General features: G+C 30.3%; 1 protein-coding gene across 1 annotated transcript; it reads right to left on the bottom strand.

Annotated features, from left to right (window-relative positions):
- Nucleotides 1-2,385: 2,385 nt before the first annotated feature.
- Nucleotides 2,386-6,651, bottom strand: LOC113550002. The gene is made up of 5 exons (XM_026951571.1): nucleotides 6,191-6,651; nucleotides 4,458-4,989; nucleotides 3,885-3,962; nucleotides 2,605-2,694; nucleotides 2,386-2,527 (listed from the first exon to the last, which is right to left on the bottom strand). The coding sequence occupies exons 1-5, from the start codon at nucleotides 6,649-6,651 to the stop codon at nucleotides 2,417-2,419; spliced, it is 1,272 nt and encodes a 423-aa protein (XP_026807372.1). The 3' UTR covers nucleotides 2,386-2,416.
- Nucleotides 6,652-12,105: the final 5,454 nt, after the last annotated feature.

The following is a 12,105-nucleotide window of genomic DNA, read 5'->3' on the forward strand; positions in this document are numbered from 1 at the left end:
ACATTGTTTTAAAATACAACGATTCACTATGAAATATTAGTAGACAGCCTCGATTGGTACACTCAATTCTGGTGTTAGTTTTTTTCCATAGTTTGTTGAAATATATAATGTCGTTAGAATTATATTTTCGTATAAAATCAATAGCCAGTAGTTATGATAATATAATTTATAATCGAAAACGTACATGATCTACTGTTAAAACATATTAAATTAAATAAATAATATATGTATATATAATATTCATATTATATTCAAGTATACTTAAAACCATTATTAAATAACATTATACTCGTATATTTTTTAATTGATAATTTTAAATTATTATAATATTGGGAATGATATTACTGATATTTAGTTGGAAAGTGATTAGTTATATAATATATAGAGGTTCCATATTGTTATATAATATTATGCTCTTGATTTATATTATAGCAAATTAAGCTTTAAATTTAAACTATGCGATTGCTAATTACAAGTTTAAAAATTTTAAATTTATATTTTCCATATTTTATCAATTTTAGGAAAAAAAGTACATATTATGTATTTAAATATTTCATTGATTTTCATACGCATGTACGCAAGCAATAATTATAATCAATGTTTGCTTAAAAAAATTGTTTTTTCTTTTTCTTATCCGATGTATTTTAAATAATATTGAATGTAAAACTCAATATTATTTCACGTAGGTATTTATTGTCATCGTTGCAGTCGAATATTAGTCTGTCGACACTGCAGTGTCGTGACACCATGGTGTGATATTTAATTAACCTATACCACGCGTATAAGCTGAGATACTATCCTATCGTTAATAAGATATCGATTTAATTTATTGTCGTAAATATATTTATTCTTTATTTGTTACCTAGTTAGTTATTGTACACGATTGCCATATTTAACAGTATTTTTTAAACTGTTTTTTCATTTCAATAAGATATCAAATGCTAACCAGTTTTCTGCGATATTTAAAAAAATTGAAATTAATTTTTCATTATTTTTTTTATTGTACATATTATTAATAATGTAAGATTTTTTTAAAATTATTTTCATATATATTTTACAGCTTTGTCGTGCACGTTTGCTTATTTCTATAACTTCCGAGTCACAAATCAATTTAGCTTATTAGGTGCCTATATTGTAGGTACTAGTTGTGATTTAACACTTTTAAAAAATGTAATACAATTTTACATCCTCTCTTCACTGGCCGCTACCGTTCTACGTGTTCCTTATGGCAACATTATGTTTATATGAACGAGATCTCGGAGATGACCTCGGCGTTTAATATTAACGCTAAATATCAGGGTTACCCTGTTTAAGTAAAGTACTCGAATCTTGAGATATATATATATATATATAAGTATATAGATACAGCGTATATTGATAAAATACAAGACAGATATTGTATAATTGTGTAAAGAATATGAGGGTTACCGATCTGGGTATGGAGTGTGACGTGGCGACGTACACGCGAGTGTGGGTGTTCGCTGATCGCTGTGCTGATCGTCGTGCAGTCTTCTCCACTGTCGTATTTCTATTCGTGCCGCACACTCCCGTCAAGCCCGCATTGGTCATTATTTTATATAACGACGCGTGCTATAAAACCTTAAGTCAGCAGTCGGCCCCGCTTGCCATTCCTCGGATTCAGCAAATTAGCCGTGCCCTACTTATGGAACAATGTATACCATGTCGATAGACGGCAGTTACTCTAAATATTAATTCATATTTATCATAATCATTGAATTATAATATATCTGAAGGTATATAACGTTTAAAAATAATTGTTGTGAAAATATAATATTTATTTAACAATTTATAGACATAGGTACCATCAGTTATTATCATTATTTATATTTTTAAATATTATAAAATTATATAATGTGATAAATAATTACACTTTTAGCATACGCTTATAAGTTTGTAGGTAAGTATAAGATTGTGATAAAAGTAAAGAGTCTAACTACAATAATACAAATATTAATGATATGATAATTAACGATCCCATTTACATTTTTTCTTATCATTAATTTAAATTTTATATTATTATCAATTAATTTATTAGCTTAATAAATTATTGTGTCCCCGTATTTGTTTAATGATTCTCCATTAAAGCTGTTTTTGGTTGAATTAATCTTGTATTGCCATTATTTTACCCTCTTGTCATACATTATATATAAATATATTTATATATTTTTCGTTACGTACAGTTTGAGATAATTCTATGTATTAAAGTAAATTACACATGTTTCGTTGTGCTTGAAGTGGTTGTGCTGTGTATGTATAGTTCTATATATATTATATATATGTAACTATGAAGCGGAAGATTAAATTACACTTGATATTAACGTATAGCTTTACGTAATTACGTAAATGTAAATGGATGGTTTTTAATCGTATATTGCCGCAACTCAATAATAATAAATTATTCTTTTGTGTATGTTGCATTGTTTGTGGAAATGGTTGTCATTGAAATCTGATTAAATGCAAAGAACTGTAGTAAAAGCGCTAAATACGCTAACGTAGTACCAAATCCCTGCAGAATAAATATGAACATAATAATATTTATATTAAGTCGCAGATAAACGTCAACCATCAAAATCACATACTTACGGCATAAAATAATGACATATTGATGTTTAAAATACCAAATAGTTCAAACTTGGACTTAATCGTATCAAGTTGATGTTGAAATAGAATAATCTGAAATTATATTTTTATTTAAAAACATAAATTATCGACACCATATTTTTTAGGAGCAAAGTTAATGAAAATATGTACTAGAGTTTGTTCTATCTAAAATTTAATTAAATTTATTCCGTTCTCACTTCTAATTTGTTTACTAATTATAAATCTAGTAAAGTTATACATACATATACCTTAGTACCTAAGTTTGTTCACCTAAACTCTGTTAGCTGATTTAATAATATGATCATTAAAAATTTTCCAGAACCTTTATTATTACTATTATTATTCTATCAGTTCTGTCTGACAATATTCAATATTATGAAACTTTTTTCTCTCCCCTCAAGCTTAATTAATATGCAGACCCATAACTACATTATTGTTCAAGTCACTTATCGTCTTTTCTCTATGTCATATTTTTTTCTATTGATTTATTTTACACAATTTAATTTCCTTCTGTCTAATTTAAAAATATTATTTCGAGTACGTAATTTCATATTCAATTCGTATACAGATATTTTTACTTTTGATTTTGAAAGTAAACTAAAATTACATAGGCGAGACTATACAGGTTAAATGCTTAAATAAAAAATCGTAATGTCTGAAAAATAATGGGTACAAATTCCAATCTACATAATATATGAGTAATGTATTTATGTACCTATTCGAACTTGATATACTTGAAATTCGATCGTCACAAAACAGAAAAACAAAGAAACATTTTTTTTTTAGTTGACCTAGTAAGTGAATGTAATTTCTAGTTTTTACTAATAGGTACCTACTATTAAAACATAAAACACTTTTAAGATCGTGTCAAATTAAACGTCCAATGCTTACACAAAAGTTCCTTTTTATATTTTTTTTTTTACGTCAAATGTCCACATTTTGTATTCCATTTGTTTTTTTATTTATATAAAATATTTAATATATACAACGGGAAATTTCAAAATATATAGCTCGGAGTAATTGTTTTTGGTATATCATTCTAATAATATAAATAATAAATATTAAGTATTACACGCGGTTTAATATCGATTGAAATACAACATTAAAAAAAAATAACAATAAAATTAACCGTTAGTATTAAATTGATGGCAAACATATATTTGTTTAATATTGGAATAGATAACCCTTGTTTATATTTTAATCAATATGTAAAATGGGTTTTTATTATACTCGACGTTTTAATGTTTTTTTTTTTTTTTTACCTCGGGCATCAGTCTCCGGCTTGTAACGGGATTCAAAATCAACGAAAGCCAGCTAAGTGACAAACGTATTGGTATAATCTGAACAAAGCAAAAAAAAAAAAATTGAAAAAAAAACATGTTAACTGCATACAATACAACATACTATAATATATTTATTATGATGTAATATAGTATGACAGTTATCGGATCAGCTTGTGCAGGTATGCATATTGTTTTAATACACATTAATATTATACTATACAACGTGCGCGTAATTAGTTTATTTACACATTTTAAATTGACTTTTGTTATATTGTTTTTTTATGTTTACGTTGGCATTTCGGTTTTCGAGTGCTTGAATTCGTTCACGCGTCGCCGAACTTATTCCGAAAGAAAATCTTCTGTTGACGGCGTACAGTGTACACAACCATAAGTACAATATAATACATAAACGAACTTACCTGTGTAATATACGTATTATATAAACCCGACCGTACCTAATCGGCCAAACAGTGTTTTCGTAGGACTAACGCACTCGCTCAAACGGCGATGTGTACAACTATAGTGATCCGTCCGAACGTCTACCAGACATACCTTTTTGGTCACGTAATGTTCGCACAGGTACAGGTACCAGAGCCGGATGATCCGGACGACGCAGTAACCCGACCACATGGCGGTGTTTGAGTAGTTCACGTGTTTCTTCTTCTCCCATATGACGATGGTCACGTCAAACGCAATGCCGTACATGTAGACGACGATGCGGAACACGCAGTCGAACATGCACAGCGACAGCGGCAACTGGAACAGGCGGTTGATGCGGGCGAACAGTTCCATGCACGCGCGGTGCACGGCCCGCAGGTCGCGTATGTCGGCCGCGCTGAACGCGGGTATCCCCAGCCGGCCGGCCGCCGCCGCGGGCCCGCCGCCGCCCGCGGCCACCGATGCCAGGCACCTCCACCGCGGGTGCTCGGCCTTGTGCACGAGCGTCTCGATGTCGTCGTGCAGCGCCCGGAGCCGGAGGTGCAGCGACACGCACATCAGGTAGAAAAACTGCTCGACGACGACGCACGTGATGTTCGACAGCGGCGGAAACAGACAGATCAGTTTGGCCGAACTGAACGTGAACCTGTTTAGTATGGTGCACAACAAACGAATAAAACCGTCATAAATCGTTACGATATAATATCACGCCGACCTGCGAACGTACTGAGAGCATTGGAAATACAAGTATAATACAATTGTTCCGGGCCAGCATTATTTGAGAAAATTGAAACGTACAAAAACAACTGTGCGATGAGCGTTTTGGTGAAAGAACAGTATTTTTTTTTTAATTTTAAATGGAGATATAACATGAAATCTATGAATTTATTAGTTTTTATACAGTTAATAATTATTTGTAAGTAAAAAACTAATCCTATAAATAATATATAAATCACTAGGTTTGTTAGGGTGTGCAGAAAACTTCACACACGCGTTTCAATTTTATCAGCATATAGTATATATGCTATTGTATGTAAATCAGTACAATAAATTGTAATCATAGAAGTGAGAAGTCGACACGAACAATATATAAATCTAAGATAATAATGGAAAAACTTGGGTATGCGTCACCAATACAGTTTTCAAATAGGGCAGTTAAATATATTACTGTCTTGAAAAGAGGGCGATGTTCCTTTACACATTCTACCCTATTTGTAGATATCTCACAAACATCTTACACTCTTAAAAATACGTGGCTGGCCCACCTATAAGAAAAATAAAATTGACTTTTTAACGTATTAATTTGAGTATTTTTTTTTTTTTTTTAGAAATACACCTTATCATAATATATGTGAAGTTTCGAAGATGAAAACTTAATCCTTCGCGCAGAAAATGCATGAAAAGTAGTTGGATTTTCGAGGCCTTAAGTAGTAAATTTTGAGATAATCGCAATTATTATTGTTTTAAAAATTAGGGTGACGTTCCGTTCAACGGTCCAGCATATTTGTCGATGTTTTGTAAGAACCCTTCACGTTTAAAATTACGTAAAATTAGATTTTTGTCAAAAAAAGCCAACGAGTGGCTGTGATGGACCTTATAAAAAAATAAAATTGACTTTATTTATGTTTTTATTTGCGTATATTTTTTATATTTTATCTCGATTGTCTGTGTATTTAGGGTGTTTTGTTAGACCTCTAGCCCTATAGCCCGCACACACTATTCATTCAAAATTATTCGTTTTCTCGGAAAATCCGAAAATCCAACAATTTCTGCACGAGATGGCACCCATCGGTCACAATCGCATCTGCGTGACTCAAAGTCCGTTCCTGGACAGTGGGCACACTTACTTGTACGTGATTAACACGAAATACATGGCGAATTCGTAAGCAACGAATAGGACGATGGCGTACGCGGAGAAGTGCTGCCAGAAACCGGTGACGTGGTCCAGCCGGCACAGATCGAAGAAGCATTCGTTGGTGACGCGGAGGACGGACGGCCACAGCATGTGGGCCTGGCACACGGCGGTGGCCGCGATCCCAGCGAACATCATGTACACGAACAGCTCGTCAATGTCCAGCACCCGGGTGGCCATCAACTTCTTGGCCAGTTTCCGGTAGTTGTCCAGGTTCCGGATGGACACCACGGCGACGATTAGCGACACCAGCCAGTAAAGCGCTGTGTGGAACGCCTTGAGCACCACGCCGGGCCAGTGGATGCGAAGCTGTCGGGGCGGCGGGCCGGGGGTCCAATCCATCGGAAATACGCCGAACAGGTACGCGCAGACGTGCAACGGCCGGTGGAGTTTCATGTTGCATGCGCGATTCGTCCGGCCGTCGTGAGTTAGTGAACGGCTCTAACTCCGCGCTTAGCGTGTTAATTGCGCATACGTCGTCGCTAACGCCCGAGCGTTTGGTACGTTTTTCGTGTGCGTAATCGTAATACGCGTGCGCGAATCGCAAAAAAATAAAAAAAAAAAGGAAAAAGTGTCACAATAAATGCCGTTTAATAAATAACATTAGTACCTATAAAGGTAGTACTATAATTATGATGTCACACCCCATTTCATTGCATCGTTCGGATTGTCCGCGTTCTCAATTTTATAATTTATTGTCCGTTCGTACCGCAGTATAGGCGTGTACGACGTGTACTAATTAATTATATAATATCCAATCATCGTGACTATATTCTTTTTTTCCAACCAATATGTGTCATCCATAATACCATTGATTATAATATAATAATATTATTATTATTATTATTATACATTTTATTATAATGCAACGTGATTGATAGTATAATAGAAATAGAGCGTATTACACACTACTCGCATGTATAATCAATGATAATACGTACAAAAAATATTCGATTTCCGTTCGAAGAAACAAAATACATTTGTGAAGCTCGCAGTGGCGGTCCGTCTGGAAAACTTTGAAACCGAGTTTCACACCATAAAATATACGTAAAAGCTATTAGTAAGTAATTAGAACGATAAATATATAATGTAATAATAAGATTATATTTTGTATCTGAATAGAGAAATTAATATGTGTTTATTTCTTAAATACCGTAGCAAGCCACATGGTCCTTAAATAGTTCCCTCGACGGGTTTTTGGATCTTAAAGATAACGATGCCAGTTGAGCGAAACAACTGGCCGACCGTTGTTTCAGCCATAACATGTAATGTCTAATGTCATGACATGGTGTTGCAGAGAGAGAGAGAGAGAGAGCCGGAGTTTATTAGCCACCGTTTATAGATAGAATTGAAAGCTGGTTCAATTGTATGCTGCCGGTTGCCGCATCGCACATCATCACTCGTCTCGTCTCTATACGCAGTGTACGCTACATCTTTAAGTTTTACTCCGCGGTCTGTATTATTTTACTATTTGTATTATATATTTATGCTAAATTATATAGACCAAATACAGAAATATAATCATCTTTATCAAAATAGTATAATCGCTTAATGATGTTGGTATACTTTTCGGTAAATAAATAGGTTTATATTATTCGGTGTCTTTGTTTTACTAGTTTTGATAAGTTTCCCCGGAATATTTACCTACGAAGCGCCACTGGTCTGAACCCATCTTTAAGACGCGAATTTTTAAAAACTTTTTATTATTGCGTACCTTTTACGTACCAAACTGTAGGGGCATTTTGGTACGTGAAAGTATACCATGATAATTTTAAGTTTCTACCTACCTATCATAGTCTTAGCTAATTATTCAGTCGGGTATAAAAATATAATTACTTTGAAAATTATTATGATCATACAAGTAAATAATATGTATTATAATATAAATTATAGTATGCAGTAGTGCATAGTAAATAGTATAATAGTATTTCAGAGATTAAAAATTCAAACTGAATAAGAACAATAAAAAAAAACAGTATAATATAATTTATTAACAATTAATGCAATGTACTATGTAACTCAGTTTTAAACGGATCACTACTAAGTAGTATCGAGTTATTTGCAGAGTACAAATACATATTTCAATACTATAATATATTGAAATATTTGAAATAATACCTAATACCCAAATAGACATGTATTCACCAATTCACCATGCGTAATACAATAGTCGGGCTTTTAACGTGACCTAGAAACGTCGTTTTTGTCATAGTCATCGTGGTAGTGTTGTTGTTGTTGTTGATGTTGTATTGTTGCGTACTCCATAATCCATATTGTTATTATATTGTCGATGTTGTGTACGATTCAGATCCCGAGCCGGGTGATGTTTTTTTTCGCGGAAAATAATAATAACGAAACCGCCCCGCAACCGAAACGCCTCGTTTTATAGCGACCGAGAGCAATGTTTTTATGGCGTTTTCTTTTGAACTACCAATTTGAAAAGATAGGTTTTTTCGGTCCCGGTCCATATAGTACTCAATATAAACGAATTGTAACAAATAACAATACATATACTCAAACTCGTTTGATATATATCCAACATACATAATACTTATATATATATATATATAATATACACGCTCACTCTTTTTTTTCTTAAATTTTAATTTTAAATACACTTAAAAACCAAATTTTCAATTTTTCTGTTTTATTTTCTTTTGCATTTTATGTAATTTAATTTAATTTCACACTAGCTATCTTTGACGATCACGACTGAAAATTTTAAAATCTGATGAATTGAACATTTGAAGTCAGCGCATTTCCATGTATAATAATAATATTATCATAGAATATATTATTATATTATATTATGTTAAATGTTGGATGAAAATGTTCAATACGGCGGATAGTGTTTTATCCGCGTGCTCGCATTAATGCGTTTAATGTTTATTACCACCATTATAAGTGGATAGTTATAATATTATATTTTTAAGTGCCATACATTTCTTTCATCGTTTAACTCATTTGTATTCTATAATATATAGTGACACCACAATTAAATTGCATTCCCATACAAATGTTCAATATTCAAATGATAAAAAGTGTGTATATTAACACATTTAGTGATGCGTATAATATATTATATATATTCTATAACATATACAAAATGAATGGTCAAAGAACATAAGCTGTATGATTTTTTCGGTAGTGACGTAATGTTATATTATGTTATATTATTATTTTTGTTAATAAGTCAAATTTACTAAACATTTTCCTATTGATTCTATTAATTAAATTGGCACAGAAAAAAAAATAGTCATGTCTTTAAACCATACAAATGAGATAGAGGTATTACAAAAATAGAAAAGATAATGAAAATAATGAGAAAAAATACTTAAGAAGTAAACAAATTAAAACAATTTACATATATGCTGATTTCAGTAGAATTCATCTTCCATTAGAGTTTCTACTGTATGCTTTAATTTAAAGTTTTGGCGAATTCATATTTTTTAATTTAAAATATACAACTGCACCTTTTTTAAGTTATTGAGAAAATGTTTGAACACCACGACCACATGCTCCATACAACTTAAATTTGTTTCAATAAAAAGTTTGCTTCAGTTTGACATTTCATTAATTACAAAATCTCAATACAACAATTACATTTTCAATGTCTTCCTACTATACACTGTTTATTAACGCATTAAGTTAATTCGTTATATTGAAAAAATTAAATTTTAACAACAAACTTTTCATGTACGAAATTTGTTTTTTTTTAATGGATGTTGTTAAAGTATAGATTTTTAAGGTATCAGTTCATCTAATCGAAATAAAATATTTATTTAAATTCGAAGAATAAAAACATCAATAACTGTCAATAACGTGCTACGTTAATATAATTTAATGTTACAGAAATATGTCAAAAATTATAATGTATTTAATGGTATTATAGTGACGTTTCATGCGGAAATATACTGTTAGGTATTGCGCTGTTAACATTTCAAAAATATTCAAGTACAATATATTAAAATCGACGTTTAAATAATTTAGTATAGGTATAATATATTAACTTTGGTTTTATCATGTTCATATTTGAAACAAAGCAGTGATAAATTGCAAAAATATATTATAAGTACTACTATTGAATAAAGCCATGATTAAAAGTACCTAAACACAAACCATCCTATAAACATAAACTTTTAATACCTATTATATTTTTTCTTAAATTGATTGTATGTATACTTAGGTACCAATATTGTAATAGCAAATAATTTATTACCATTATTAAAACTAACCACATTAATTTTAAGCTATGTGACTTAAAGTATCAAACTCTTAACAATAGTTTTCACAAAACACTAGAATACACAATTAATTAAAAATTTAGTTTTTATCAAATAGTTTTCATTAAAAAAATATATATATATATCATTCACACAAATCTATCGATTCTCTTTCCATTTAAATGATTATAAAGGTTAAGTTACAAACAAATGTAATCATCATTTTAAAGGTTATAAATCTATTTATTATAAAATCAAGTAAAAATAAAATCAACTTATATTTTGGGGAAATAACTTCATTAAATACCATTTGAAATATCTATGGTTATTGTTTTTTTACCCTAATACAGTGTAAATATTAATTATAATTTATAAATATCAATCATTCAGCATTCTACAATTAATTATTTACTATGCATATTTTTATTGGATTATTAAAAAGTATTTATATATTTATTCTGTTGCATTGTAACTTGTAAACTTAAAACGATAAAAATATATCAACAAAATATAAGTACTTAGTTTCTACTAGTAATCATAATTTTTAACCACTACCAAAAAAATATGCAATAATATAAAAGAAACTCAGAACAAAATAAATTTATAAGAAAACTGAAGAAAAATACAAGTAAATTACAAGTAGATTTTACGCATAAAAATGTATGTTATAGTGAAAAAGAAAATTATAAAAATGTTTTATTTAAGAAAAAGCAGTAATTGCAGTAGCAATGTTTATCAAGATATTATTTATACTAATAAAATATTTCATTCTCTAACTGTTCTTAAATTAAATTAAAATTGCCTTAAAGCGAATAGAAATTATAATTCTCAAAATATTAAAAACGCCTATAACTTCATTTTAAAAATTGAGACACGTTGTAATCAGTATACATTTTATAAACTAGAACTTTTATTATTTTTAATAAATTACAATTTTTCTGTAAGCTTACTATTTAACATTGTAAAGTACAATTATTTTTTATACCCATTAAAATACATTTTACAATTGCAATCTTATTTAGTTTTAAGTTTTCAAGACTATAATTTTGAGTTCCATCAAAAATCTATAGAAGCGCTCCTGCTACTGTTGAACTCTTAAGTACTCGTCAAATAAATTGAAAAATGCACTAGTATTTTTTGTACTATACATTAGGGTGGCGAACTTGCAACTCTCGAGCCACATGCGGACCTCGTCATTATCAGATACGGCTCGTGTCTTATTTAAAATATTAAAATTTACTTATTATAACTATGAATTTAAATTTTTTAGGTATGCATTTATAAAAATTATCAAATTATATAAAATATATCTATAAAAATTTTCACTTTTGGTATCCTAGTATTTATCCATGTGGCCCGTAAGATCGTGAACCTATAATTCATATTGGCCATCACTGCTATATAATATGATGCGAGTATAAAAATATGCAAAATTTAAGTAGGGCTAATATTATACAATATATCATTAGATAGCTATAAATTGCGCAGTTTCAAATTAGTTTAAACAAACTTTTTCTTCAGTAATAAAACCCCATCATTTTGTTTAAAAAAAAAACAAATAATTTTTCCGAAAATAAACTATTATTTTATATAAATATTATACAATATATAAATAATAGTAGCTACT

This window comes from Rhopalosiphum maidis, chromosome 4 (assembly GCF_003676215.2).
Source record: "Rhopalosiphum maidis isolate BTI-1 chromosome 4, ASM367621v3, whole genome shotgun sequence".
NCBI classification, from domain to species: Eukaryota; Metazoa; Arthropoda; class Insecta; order Hemiptera; family Aphididae; genus Rhopalosiphum; species Rhopalosiphum maidis.